This window comes from Hippocampus comes, unplaced genomic scaffold (genome assembly GCF_001891065.2).
Source record: "Hippocampus comes isolate QL1 unplaced genomic scaffold, H_comes_QL1_v1.1 scaffold9, whole genome shotgun sequence".
NCBI classification, from domain to species: domain Eukaryota; kingdom Metazoa; phylum Chordata; class Actinopteri; order Syngnathiformes; family Syngnathidae; genus Hippocampus; species Hippocampus comes.
In genome coordinates, this window is record NW_017805275.1 from 3,991,944 (window position 1) to 4,006,265 (window position 14,322).

Genomic DNA, 14,322 nt, shown 5'->3' on the forward strand with positions numbered 1-14,322 from the left:
GTGCAGACTAAAATGGCGAGTCCATACGGCGACCGACGTAGTTAGTCCCTTCTTGCGTTTCTCCCCACATCGACAAACATTTTTGATTCATGACCTTGTTAAATGCAACCAGTGGGAAACGAGTTTGCTTGTCAACAAGTTATTTACGCTCGTTAAAATTCAGTTTGACGTTTTCTCTCGAGGCGTCACAATTACTAACCTGCTGGTCACTCTCAACTCGTACTGTATGCTGCGGACTTATAGGAGGCAATGCATGACCACATGGGAAACCTTAGTCATTGCCCCTTGCATGTACAATAACTATTGTCCATTGTAGCATTACAGTAAGAGAACTGGTTTGGAGGTCAAGGGAAAATAAACACAATTAAACACACGAAAGTAAATGACCTGTTTTATTCTGTCCGTTGCAGTAGCTTTAATTTGAAGTAATACTACCACACATTTGCGCTCCTAAGTTGACATACCACCGGTCTCTGTATATTTTTCAATTCATTGACTGACCAATCAGTTATCACAATTTTATTATGCCAAGTCTCAAACAAATCCATATCGGTCGGTCCCACCCAAAATGGTTCCTCGGCTCACATTTTTGGTCCCAATCCTCCAGTTTCGATTCACATTGCTAAACAATATAGAATATGCAAAGTTTGCACAGAAAGGTCTGAACCGAGATTCGAACCCACAACATTTGACTGTGAGACAGACATGCTAACCACTCCCATACCAGCATGCCTCGTTTTATTCTTCAATTGTATGTTATTTGTTTGCGCATGCTAACAAGTCTGAAGAGCCAAATCCTGGAATCGCTGGCAGAGGAAGTCATCCCCATCGACACCACCGCCACAAGGTATTCGCCTCAGCCTGGTCAACCTGTAATGGATACGCGAGTGAGCGCCGGGAGCCGCGCAAATGCACTTCTTGAACAATGCACTTATTTTATCGTTCCGCCCCATGTGCCGCGACTCCTCCATCACGCCTCGCCTCTTCTTCAGCCTAAGCACTCACCGGTCGTGGGCGCGCACCTGGGAAACCACAACGCCTCTGCAGACCACAACAGAAGAGAGGTGGTGACACACTTCGATTTACTCTTACGCCTCCACTCCATGTACTCCGGCTTGTTTTGTTCAGCTCTCCCCTTGTCCATTATGCGCTAAAAGCCTTTCAATGTATGTGTTTTTGCTCAGCCAAGAGACTCCAAGAGCAGGCCGACGGGAGGAACAACAGACTCTGGTTACGTTTGAAAGAAAGTGAGTCACCTTTGGAGGAGGGCTGGGGAGCTAGCTGTCTTACTCCTTTTATTCCACTGACCCGACTCCCTCTCGCTCTACGGCGAGGCTTTTGCGGCACTCTGCTCATTGAACCAGAATACGTTGCGCGCTGTTGCTGATAAAAATAGGTTGGATATCAGATGCCTATTTCTCATCAGCGTGGTCAGCGCATGCCTTTTTTTCCCCCCACAATGCATATAATGTGAAATTCCCCCTCATCTTGTGTTTTTAGGTCCAAAGAAAATGACTCGCCGTGGGACAGGTGGACGTCCCCCTCTGTGCATACTATCCCTCACGCTACAGAGGAAGTGGAGGAGGAGAGGTAGTCATTTCCCCATGGCGGAGCTCATTAGATGCAAATTAAAGTCGCTTTTTCTCCCCTTTTCGCCATTCTAGCAGGATTTATAAGTGTGTGGAAATTAAGAGGCTGTCAAGCATTTAATTGAAAACAAGCTAAACCTAAGTGGAAACTTAACTTACATAATGCTGGTATTTGATGTGTTTCGTAGCCTGGAGGACTCGCGGATGCACACAGTCACAACCATCACCACCATCAGGTAGGAAATAAAAGAGTTTTCAAAGTTGGATACTCTCCAGGGGAATTTATGGAAATGAGTGGGAAGTAAGGGAAATACACTCAAATCAAATATCAGATAAGTGCACCCTGCGTGCGACATCTGGGTTTGATTTTAAAACCCGGGGATTACACTGATCGCCAGCAAATTTTAATCAGACATGACTTTATATCTCCCTACACATTTTTAGATGTTGATTTCAAATATGCCCTTACGTTTTTCCCCCTAGAACATTAGATTTTCGAGATATTTTCTTTTTTTGTTTGTTTGTTTAGAAGTGTGGCCAATAAAAGCTTGCTCGCTCAATACAGATTTTACCCTGCATTGTAATTGATAGTTGTGACGCATCAGAAAAACACACACACACACACACACACACACACACACTATAGAACCTAAACCTTAAATCATAAATATTACAAAATACAGTATATTCCTAGATTAGATCAGGCTTTACACAATTTCACAGGAGCACTTTGAAACAGTAATTCATGCCTATGTCACATCCCAGCTGAATTTCTGTCATGCACTTTACTTTGGAGTCAGCCAATCCTCCATTAAGCGTCTCCAGTTGGTCCAGAATACTGCTGCTCGCCTCTTGACTGGTACCCCTAAGAGGGTTGATTTTTTTCTTTCACTTTGATTTTTTTTCATTCTATTCATGACGCAAAATAGCTTGATAATCCACATGTAATATCATACATCCATATCGTGCACCTTGAAATTTCCCACTCAAACTTCCCGCTGAACATTTTCCAGACATTTTCTGCCTTTTTGCAACTTGAGGTCGAGATAAACTCTTAGTTCATGATCAACTGACAGAATTGTCAAAGTCACCCACTTGGTCAATAAATCCCTGGCCTCTGCGGGGACGAGTTAGATGGGAAAAAAAAACCCAAACAAACAAATCCCCGCTTGCTGGAACGTGCCCAACATATTGACGGCTCCAGCCGACAGTGAAAGTCTAATCCGGCTCTCTTTCATATTCCAGGGAGACCTACGGCGAACAGGAGGGGCTGTCGATGGATCGGTGAGTTCATGATCTTGTGAAAGTTTGGTCTGTTTGCTCTGCTGGTCTTCTCTTCTGCTCTAATGCGCTTGCAGTCGAAGCTCTTTTATCAGTCTGGTGTTGTTGTTGTGCAGGACTATAATGTTGGCTTTTCCAGGAGCATTTTACATGTTTACTTTAGCACGTTAGAGTCAGTCGTATTTTGAGAATTCTTCTATCTGTATGTAAAAATAAACAAAAGGATTGGGCCGTTACAACCGTGGAAAGTGAAGCTTTCTTCCAATCTCAACCGTTTGTGTGGCCTTGTCATTGTGCACAATTGATATAGCCTTGGCACACAAGCCTATGAAGTTTCAGGGGTGGGCAAACTTTGGGGCTGAAAGGCTTTTGAAGAAAGACAAATGGGCCAGGTTATTCGTAGATGAGTTTCATACTTGGTTCCCCTTTTCAATTTTATTTTATTATTTCTAATGCCCTGTGATTGGCTAGCAACCAGTCTAGGGTGTAGTCTCACTTTGACCCAAAGTAAGATGGGATAGCCTCTTACATGGATCCATTTAATTCACCAATAAATTAACAAAATAAAATTTTAAAAATATATATAATCTAGCCCATGGCCCGTTGGACCAGTGGTTAGCGCGTTGACCTCACAGTGCAGAGGTCGTGGGTTCGATCTCGGTTTCCTGTGTAGAGTTTGCATGTTCTCCCCGTGCCTGTGTGGGTTTTCTTCAGCCACTCCGGTTTCTTCCCACATTCCAAAGACAGGCATGGCACTCTAAATTGTCCCTAGGTGTGAGTGTGAGCGCGGATGGTTGTTCGTCTCTGTGTGCCCTGCGATTGGCTGGCAACCGGTTCAGGGTGTCCCCGGCCTACTGCCTGAAGACAGCTGGGATAGGCTCCAGCACCCCCCGCAATCTTTGTTAGGATAAAACAGATCAGAAAATGGATGGTTGGATGGATATATAATCTAGCCCAGGGGTGTCAAATTCCGGTCCTGGAGGGCCGCTGTCCTGCATGTTTTCCAAGTTTCCCTGTTGCAACACACCTGATTCAAATGATCAGATCATCAGCAAGCTCTGCGCAAGCCTGACATTGAACCTGTTCATTTGAATCAGGTGTGTTGCAACAGGGAGACTTGGAAAACATGCAGGACAGCGGCCCTCCAGGACCGGAGTTTGACACCCCTGGTATACAAATTTGTCAATTTTACAAATATTTTATTTGATTATTGGCAAAAAAACAAAATGGACATTGTCCATATACTGTAGTAAAGGCCTTGTTGGGGTATATCATCAGAAATCTTTTAATTTTCTTCCACCTCTCTACCGTAGTGCAATTTCTTCTTGTTTCTCCCACACAATTACGATTCTCCAGATGTCAGATTACCAATGCGCGTTAGAGGTGTCTCTTTGTCAAACGTCCTCACCATCAAGCAGCTCGACATTAACCGGCGCTGACAGAAAATGATTATCTTTCTGAGTTGCACTGAGCAGATGCAGCCTCGTGCGTGTGTATCATCATCATGTCACCCCTGATTGAGCGATGAGACTAACGATGATGCCCTGTCTGACACCAGGACCGTGCTCGTGGAGGCCCCGCGAACCCCCACACCAGAACCCGACACCAAAAAGTGAGAATCATTTCAATCAATTTGACAACTAATATCCATGTTGTCTGAACTCATCTTCATCCTGCGTGCTCATTGAAGGCCCTTCGTGTACGTGAAGGAGTATGTCGACACGACAGAGATGTCCTCCCATAATGCCACAGGCTCACTCAATAGGTATGTTTTATTTCAGTGATTGATAAAAAAAATCTTGATGAATTATTTTGGCACACATCCTGACTGTCTTGTGTCTATGGCTCTTCCAGCTGGTCCTCTTCTTACTCCAGGTAATTACCTCCAACAAGCATCACTTTGGCTGATAGTTACTGAATCCCCCACTTGAGGTTTACTGTCAAACTAAACATAAAACAAAGAGAATTACAATTGTAAAGAAAGAGAGAGAGAGAAAAAAGCTCAGGGTTCATCTGGGTTTGTTCAAGGTCGCAAATGTTCTCCAGCCGTTCACCAACAGATTTAATGGCTTTCCTTGTCGCAAGAAAATTTTGAACATGTTCACAAGTCCTTTGCGACAAGAAAAGCACAGGCGAACGCCTGGAAAATGTGGAGAACGTTTGCGACCTTGAAGGACCCTGTCGAACCTTGACGAAACCTGACAAGAACATTCACTCCCTACTAGCAACATTGAAAAACAATGTAACAACAATCAAGCACTGAACTTATCTAGATGATATATATGAATAAATAAATACATCTACATATTTATTAAAAAACAAAACTAAAGCCAACCGACCGACCAAGACAGAATCGTTGTTTATTTCTCCCCCCGAATTGCAGCCTATGTGATTGGAAAATTACATTTATTTACATTGCGACGTCAATTTGAATTTGATTAATTGTTCAGCCCGAGTGCGTTTAGCTAAATGCTAATAAACAATGCTATTTGAACACGAACAGTGCAGCGAGTATAATATTACTCACAGGCACACAATCTTTATCCTCTGTGAGTAATTACTAATATTAATGTGACTTACTGGGCAATTGTGACCCTCTCCTTCGTCTTAACCATATGTCTCGAGTATACTGCCGCCAGGTGGCCAAAGCATGCACCATAAGGAGTAACACAATGTCCAAAAATGTGGCAAAAACTGTTATATTCTAGAAACAAGAAACAATGTAATAACATCATGACTGTGTGTTTTCAAGAAAGGTCATTATAGAGTTCTCTTTTTCAAAAAATAAAAATAAAAAATTCAAATAGTGAATTTTCTGGCGCACGGTCACGGAACAAATTCAACTCAAACTGAGCTAATTACGAACATATGTAGAATTCCTAGCATCCAATTATATATATCCTAGCATTTATTAATGCCCCCCCCCCCAAATCTTTTTATCTGTGTGTCTTCCACCTGCAGCTCTTTCTCCTCCCCCTGCACGTATTGTGGACAGCTGGTGGGCAACGATGCCAAGATCACCATAGAGCACCTTAACATTAACTGCCACCCGCATTGCTTCAAGGTACGTTTGGGTCATTATTTGATACTTTTCTCACACTGTAGAAATGTGACTTTTCCTTCTTTCAACACGTTTGTAGGAGTAGACTGATCATTCTCTCTGTTTTCAAAGAAGAAACTAAGAGAATAAATCAATCAATAAATAAGAAGACTTCACAACACAGTTTGACACTAAGAAAGGGGAAAAAATGTCTTTCTTGGCCAGTGACTTCCTGCAGGCCGAGCTGGTTGCTTGGCAACCTTCTGACGACAGTAATATTGCGGTTCCCAGAAAGTGGCATACACAGAGAGATACAAATATGAAACCCCATTGTGCCACTTGGATACTTCTCATTCAGCTTTGCTCCAAAACATGCTTTAACTCTGTATTTGTTCATATTTCATGTTCACTCCGGAGGCTCTATTTTTGACATAAATCGACGTGGCAGAAGCGGGTCAGAGCACTGTTGGGTAATTTTGCCGATGTGTGCGGATCTGTGGGTGGCGGGCTGCATCACTGTGGGTGTGTTAGAAAATGTGCCTGGAAACAAAACTTGGAAGTTTAAAGCACCATGTGTGCTGTTTGTGCTGGGACTTCAATTCAGTAAGCATCTAAAGCAGGGATCCCCAACCGCCGGTCCGCGGCCCGGTACCGGTCCGCAGGGCATTTGGTACCGGGCCGCACAGAAAGAACTTGCCTTAATTTCGTTTTATTTATTTCGGAATATGAAAGCTGTTTTATTTTGAAAAATTACCGGATTCTCCATTACATCCGTCTGTGTCACGCTTGACTCACGTCAAGCCACGCTTCTCCGTCACGTGACCGATTACGCTTGAAACAAAACGCTGGAGCTCGCACCGTCACGTGACCGATTACGCTAAAAACAAAACGCTGGAGCTCGCAAAGTGAGTAAAAAAAACTGCTGGAGATCGCAAATGACGGCGGCCTTAAAAGTACGTTCGAGACAACTGGATTAAAGTTATGGCTGTATACTCTGAGATCGCCACAACAGCACTGTTGCTATTTCCGACATACTACCTGTGTGAGGCGGGGGTTTTCTGCAGCAACGCACCTAAAACAAAATTATGAAGTAGACTGGACATAAACCACACACTTGAGGTGTCATTGTCTCCTATTACCCCGAGATGGGACCGTCTGGTTGCAGAAAATCAAGCTCGGGGCTGCGGTGAGTCGTCATTTTCATGCAGGCAGAAGCGGGTCAGAGCACTGTTGGGTAATTTTGCCGATGTGTGCGGATCTGTGGGTGGCGGGCTGCATCACTGTGGGTGTGTTCAATTCTTCAATTCAGTAAGCATCTAAAGCATGGGCTGCTATTAGATTCTGACAGTATTTGATAACTGTGAGAAAAAAAATATTGTAGTATTTATCCATCCATCAGATTTCAAATGTGCTCATCGTCACACGAGTTGCAGGCATGCTGGTGCCTATCCCAGCTGTAGCCAATTGCAGAGTGTTCCAAGAACCTGCCATGCATGTTTTTGGAATGTGGGAGGAGTATCCGGCTGGCATACCCAGAGAAAACCCATGCAGGCACGGGAAAAACATGCAAACTCCACACAGGAAGGGCAGAGCTGGAATCAAACCCTTCACCTCTGCACTGTGAGGCTGACGTGCTAACCAGTCGACGACCGTGCTACCCTATTGTGGTATTATGTATTAGAATAACAGCTCTGAAATGTCCTTTAAATTTTTTTTCCTATTAAAGACAATCTATTTTCTTTTTCAACAAAATATTGAATATTTGATAGTTAAGAAACGTTTAAATAAAAAAAAAAAAACGTTGAAATAAATAAGTAAACATCCTTCTGTTTCAATCCAATTTTCCCCATCATCGCTGAGCTATTTTTAGAACAGACTTGTGGGCTACTTATGTTGCGTTGCCTAACTAGTACTCATCTGCGGGCACCATATATATATTTTTTAGGACAAAGCACATTAATCACCAGAATAATAAAATGCATCCACGTTTGCGCCGTCTCTTTCATCTTGCTCCCTCCCTCCTCCTCCGTGCATAACTGCTCACCCGTCCCCTCTCTGCACGTCCAGAAGGAAAGGGGGAAAAAGCGACAGGCCCCAATTATCTTCAAAGAGACTGCCCGTTTACTCAACTCTGCAAGGAGCCAATCATATTGTGCCCCATCAGCTCATTACCAGTGACAGACAGCATTAGCAGTTATTGAAACCTCAACTTTTTAAAATCACGATAAACTGTCAAACTGGTAATTAGCCCCTGCCTAGCAGGGACTTGTTTATATGGCAGGCCATGTAGGAGTTATGGTTTGCCCTCAGGGGCCCGGTTATCATGATGATAACCACATAAATGTACATCAAAAATCACGGTTCCATTTAAGAGAATGTTATGTCGCTTTTATTATGCTTTAATTTGGACCTTGGTTTGGAGGTTGAGGTTTGATTGATATTCAGTAAAGTAAGGGAACAATTAATGGTGGGACCTTGAGTTGTTTGAGGGATCTCAATCATTCGAAGGTGGAAATGTGACAAATTGTACCACGTTGCATGCATCCCGAGCCTTTGCCAGTCATTTCGTCATAACTAGTGTGTTTCGAGGCAAAGAAATGAGTACTTGAAAATATGTAGAAAAATACATTTTGTCATGACACCCTCCCTATTTTTCAGTGTGCCTCGTGCTGGAAGCCGATGGGAGACCTCATCGACAACATGTTCCTGCATGGAGGCAAAGTCCACTGTGAAAGCTGCTATTCTGCAGCCTTCGATTGATCGCAGCGGCTCGTCATTTGCATTTAAAGTGAGAAGCGGCCTTCTTCCGCCAAGTTTGGACTGCTTCAATGCAAGAAAGATGGAGGTTTGGGGTGAGCCGCGAGACTGTAACGAGCAATAAAAATAATTACTTCCGATTCTTTTCACGCAAGACAAGATTTTCATTGGCAAAACATGTTTGTGCTCTTCCTCCTGCTGGTGAAGTTGTAACTAAAGGATTCGTCTGTGCATCAGATACAATTAAGCCCAAATGTGTTTGTATAGTGACCAAATTTCAAGTTTTACATTTTCATTTGCTGAAAGGGTGTCTTGTCGCTGGAAATGAGAGTGGCAGAAGACTCTTAAGACGTTAAGAGACAATGCATTTGCCATTTTCATTACTGTTTGCCCAATTCCACTTCCTTCTCAGTAAATGCATCTCAAATATTTAAATAATTCCGAACAATACGCAAGGATTGTGCTCGAAGGTACATTTTTAATTTTATTACATTTTCTACTTGAAACTTGGTCAGAGGATGTTTCATTTGGGGCTTAACTGCAAATCATATTCAATAAGACTGCCACTATGGGGTACAATATTTATATTTACTTTGCTTAAATGTGACTTTCAAAATACCATTCTAAACCTGCAATGATTCAAAAAAAATGTTCACTTGTGTGATGCTTATTCACAAAATAAAACCTTTATCCTGGTATAAAAATGTAACAAATATAGTGTGCTTGTTTGCGTGTTGTATAAAAGAAAAAAAGAAGCTCAGCTGAATTGCACATATTGCACCATATCATACCATAGGTAGCAAACTGATGAAATATCAGCTAAGTAACGCATTTTCCTTGCATTGTTGTGTAAAACATTGGCAGAGCAAACTATGATGCTACTTATTAAAAAAAGGGGTAAAAATAAGCTCATTAAATCCAGTGGCTACTGTCCTGATTGACCGCGCGCGCGCGCACACACACACACACACACACACACACACACACACACACACACACGGCAGACTCAATTTGAGCTCGGCTTCACTCCAATGAAAACATGTCTCCCCCTGAGAATGACAATGCGCGCCTGCAGAGTAAATTTGCTGTACATAGTTGAAAGTTAATGCTCAGCACCTTGACATTGTTGAAGTCAAAGGATGTGCCTTGTAAAACAACAAAATCAAATAAACTGCCCGTGCGGGTTACATCAGTTTTAGGCGCAGGTGCAAATCAGGAGCGTCCTTCAATCCCTCATTAACAAAAATAAAATAAATACATTTGTGTCTGCATTCTGTGGAGCACATCTGGACTCCTGGATGTCCTCCACCCTCCTTGGACTGTTTAAGGCCAACGTCAGTGTTTGCCTCTCGCTCGGCTTACGGCGATTCTTTGGATGTGCTTCCACAAAAGCGCAGGATTCGACTCGTTGGCTCTTATCAGAGACTCCAGGCCCTCCGCTTGGTCCAGACTCTGCCAGTAGTCCTGAGGCCACATTTGCAACCATCTGCGGACAGATACGTCAACATTAAACCCGTCACAAAGGATGTTTTAATTAGGCGTGGGGATAATAAATTCGGCTATTAAGTGATCATTAAGACTGTTGTGTGGATTAATCTTCTTGAAACAGTTAAGGCAAAATGGAGTACGCTGCTCGGCTGCAACCAGCGGAGGCGCTGTTGGTTCAATCTTAACTACTTTGCTGTCATACTAATATCAATCACGTTCAGAATTTTTTTTTTATGTACAGTAATCCCTCGCTATAACGCGGTTCACCTTCCGCGGATTTGCTGTTTCACAGATTTTTTTAGTGCAGTTCTGTAATGCTTTTTTTTTTTTTAAACAGTGAATTGTGTTCTGCATCCTGATTGGCTAAGGGACTGACCAACGTGAACAGTCTCTGCACCTCGTCTCTGTACAGCTTGCCAAATTACCTTTGCAAATTTTTGGTCTTTGGTTTCATCGTATCAGTGTCTGTCAAGGAGGGGAAGCTCAATTTCGGCCTACATCATAAAATGTGTCCGTTTATTTATACGTGAATTATACTCTCCGTTCCTTTTCAAGAAAATGATCTGTGACCCTGTCATACCAACAAGGCGTCTTTTCCAGGGACTTAACTAGTGTCCTACAACTACAGCAACTACAATAAAACCCACCAGGAACAAAAGATTAATTTGTCGCTAGTCGTTTTCAACAAAGAGAGTGTCGCTAAAATGATTAGAAGAAGTCTCCAGTTCAACTCAGAACAGAATGAGAATTGAAAAATGCTCCCACGGATGCCTACACCAAAAAAGGTCAATCAAAAAGAGATTCAGTCTCAGACAGATTATCCAATCATCATGCAGAAAAGCTGAGCGTCCGGGCCAGCTCATAAACGGCAACTGTCCATAGACTCCCAGAGACGCTGAGCGTCCGATGGGCGAGACAAAACCAGCATTTATCCAACGACTCGTCCCGTTTCAATGCATTGGGACAACAGGCTCGGAACTCTCTAGACGATCAGCGTCCACACAGTTTAAAGCACAGTGAAGCTGCGGGAATAAATGAGAAGAAAGTCGCGTCATAACCAGTAATAAGAAGCTGATTTGGAACAAAAGTTGAGCGCGTTGTAGCGCATATTTAGTCAATGACATGTACACATTGTACGTACACACATATATTTGATCACTTACTTTTTGACATTTTAGGGGAAGCTGAGCTTCCCTTGCAGTCTTAGAGCAATCGCCTCTGCATTGTATACATAGTTCAGTATTGTATAATAACTGTAAAAAATAAAGCTGACTATCAAGTAACAAATACAACTTTATTGTCAAATGTGCTGTATGTGAAACATACAGCACATTTGAAATTTTTTCCCTCTCACATTTTTTTGCTTTTTTTTAAAAAATAAATCCTACTTCACGGGTTTCACTTATCACGGGTTCTTTTTGGAACGTAACCCCCGCGATAAACGAGGGATTACGGTATCCGGAACACCACATGCAATTAGGTCATGTTTAGAGAGTTGTGTAACAAATTATGGACAGTCCAGAATACAAGCTTTTATAGGTCAAACTTCAAAACACAAAATGAAAATATTGCAAAAACCTTAAGTGCGCAGAAAAAGTAAAAGTTAAGACATTTTTAAATCAGCGTCAAAAGTGCGTTTAGGGACACATAAGACCACCTCTAATTAAAATTTACTGTTGGCCAGTGCAAGTGAAGTGTCCGGAAGTGACTCACTCATCATCTGCAGGCAGGTCTTGGACTTCTCCATACCCTGGGCTGGGCAGAGGGCATCCCATGTGGGCATTGGTAGCCATCTTTGGTTTTGGAGGCGGGTTTGTCCTCGGAGCTTTTCTATTGGCTTGCTCCGCAGCCAGCCGTGCGTTCTCCCGATCGCACACGTAACACTCAAATCCATTCAAGTAGTTGGGTTTGCTCATGTCGTTAACCCCCCATTCGCGGGCCTCCAGAGCCTCCAGCAAACGAGCATTTGTGATGCTGCGGATGTTTTTGAATTCCAAATATTTGGCATATTCATCGTCGTTCCCATCGAGAAATTTGAGGAAGTCGGCGAGAGCTTTAGGTGAGACGAAGTCATCGATTATGATGACAGAGTGGTTGTTGGGCATCCAGTCCGCCACAACAGGGGAGCCCCGGTACACGGGAACGCAGCCCTGGTGGAGGGGCCTCCATAGCTTCTCGGTCATGTAGTCCGCACAGCGGCCGTTCTCTAGTGCCAAATGGAACTTGTAGCGGCCCACAAACCTCATGAAGGAGGCCTCCTCACCTGTGGCGGTGGACGTGTCTTCGAGATGTGCTGGCAGAGCTTTGTTGTTCAGACATTTGCCATAGGAATCCACCTGAAGAGGGGAAACGGAAGACAGTGAACCCCTGAATTGTCACAGTTCACCATTCGTGAATGTTCACACTCGCATGTTTTGTGAAACCCATCATCTGGTATTCGCCAAAACGTCATTTTGTAAAACAGAGAGCTGCTCCTTGGGCATTGACTCTGAAAAATAATGAATTGTAGTGTTGGAGTGGGGAGAGGTGGCAAATACCTTATTTTTCAAAAACTTTCAGTCCTATTGTAAACAAGCACTAACACTGACTTTTATTAAATATGACGAGCGCATTACCTGGATGTATTTCATTAGTTCTCTGACATATCTGTCTCTGTCGGACGGTACGTCACAGTGAGACTGCATGTAGAGTACAGGGGCCAGGCCTTTCAGCCTCAGATGGTTCTTCTCCTTCAGGGACACCACTGTCGGCTCTAGCAGGTAGCTCAGAGACGGCAGCCACTGCAGGGTCAAAGGGTAATCGGACTCCCGGCGGAATGTGGCAGTGTAGTTAAACATCCTGATACCCGGCCCGTGCGAGAGGAGGTAGTTGTTCATTGGGGACTCTTCGTGGAACAGAGCCCATGTCTGGTGGCGGAGACGAGGGAGCGGTGCCTCATAGGCCCGGAAGTCCGTCCCATAGAAGATGATGGACGATGTTCTTTTGTACAGCTGGACCTTACGATCAAATAATTCAAAAGCTTACTGCTTCCACAAAGTTGCACACACACATTTACTTTAAACAGCACACAAATAGAATGCAAGTGAAAGCATAATGATGGATAAAAAGCATCATTTGAGAACCACTACTACCTTGCGGTTACTAGTGGCCAGGCACGACGATGTGGCACAGTCAATTCGTTCAGTGTCGCCAGGAAAATGTGGGAATAAGCCTCCGCTCCACCACAAGATAATAGGCAGCTCCTTGTTGCTGCGCTCGTCTTGGTTACCAGGTCCACGGTACGAGCTCATAGGGGCAAACTCCATATCTGCAAGAGCACTCTGGGGCTTAAAAGGTCCCTGGTCCACTGCATCATAGACATGTGGTTCATCGGGGAAGGACGCGAAGGAGACCCACACCCACCACAGGACAGAAAATAGACCCAAACATAAACAGGATAACAGTCTGCCCCTCTCTGCCATCTGAAACAGCAGAAAGCAACATACAGCACAAGTTGGAAAGTTATCATTAGGTACAAACATATTATTCATACTGCTCTCTCGAGCCTCATGACTTTTTGACTATGGTTATGCAAATGAAAGATTTTGATGCTCCGTCTTAAAATTAAGTACTGAACACACATAGCAGCATGTAAAAGTGTGGAAACAAACATTTCTTACCTTCGTTACCGCTGGAAGCGCATGGAGGCTCCGTCTTCTTACGTCAGCAAATGTAGAATTTAATAGGTTCTGTTAAAATACTGTCATATACTGTTGTGAGTAAGCGTTAACGGGATGCTATTTGGTTGCATCGAACGATGCAGCTGGAGAGAAAGAAAAAAAAACACAGCTGGATTCTTCCTTTACGCGTGCGCAGCATCTCTTCTTCAGGTGCATCAGAAGCAGTAAAGATACACACTGCCATCTACAGTTTAAAGGCGGAACTGCAAATATAGTTGGCTATACGTCGAGTATTAATGTTGTTTATAAATTCGACGTTGAATTGATTTTCAAGTCAAGAAAAACACACACATTTGATTTTGTGACAGATTTTCCCGATAAATTAAAATCTGTGTATGTAAAATAGTTCATTTTGGTTTTTATCCATTCCATTCCATTCACTATATACAGGCTTGCCCGGTCTCTATCCCAGCAAATAGTGCGTGTGTGTGTGTGTGTGTGTGTGTGT

General features: G+C 43.3%; 2 protein-coding genes across 30 annotated transcripts in view; one reads left to right on the forward strand and one right to left on the reverse strand.

Annotated features, from left to right (window-relative positions):
• The window catches only part of znf185 (zinc finger protein 185 with LIM domain), a 33,018-nt gene extending 23,612 nt beyond the window's left edge, over positions 1-9,406 (forward strand). For all 29 annotated transcript variants that reach the window (XM_019869967.1, XM_019869965.1, XM_019869970.1 and 26 more), the window contains 11 exons: positions 782-847; positions 993-1,064; positions 1,185-1,247; positions 1,501-1,590; positions 1,778-1,825; positions 2,835-2,873; positions 4,429-4,482; positions 4,561-4,635; positions 4,725-4,745; positions 5,832-5,934; positions 8,569-9,406. In XM_019869967.1, coding sequence (XP_019725526.1) covers positions 782-847; positions 993-1,064; positions 1,185-1,247; positions 1,501-1,590; positions 1,778-1,825; positions 2,835-2,873; positions 4,429-4,482; positions 4,561-4,635; positions 4,725-4,745; positions 5,832-5,934; positions 8,569-8,670 — 733 coding nt within the window. In that variant the 3' untranslated portion in view covers positions 8,671-9,406. The remainder of the gene's footprint in view (positions 1-781; positions 848-992; positions 1,065-1,184; positions 1,248-1,500; positions 1,591-1,777; positions 1,826-2,834; positions 2,874-4,428; positions 4,483-4,560; positions 4,636-4,724; positions 4,746-5,831; positions 5,935-8,568) is intronic.
• Positions 9,150-14,005, reverse strand: pofut4 (protein O-fucosyltransferase 4). The gene is made up of 5 exons (XM_019869996.1): positions 13,815-14,005; positions 13,287-13,616; positions 12,771-13,151; positions 11,869-12,491; positions 9,150-10,153 (listed from the first exon to the last, which is right to left on the reverse strand). The coding sequence occupies exons 2-5, from the start codon at positions 13,614-13,616 to the stop codon at positions 10,003-10,005; spliced, it is 1,485 nt and encodes a 494-aa protein (XP_019725555.1). The 5' UTR covers positions 13,815-14,005; the 3' UTR covers positions 9,150-10,002.
• Between the last annotated feature and the right edge of the window lie 317 nt (positions 14,006-14,322).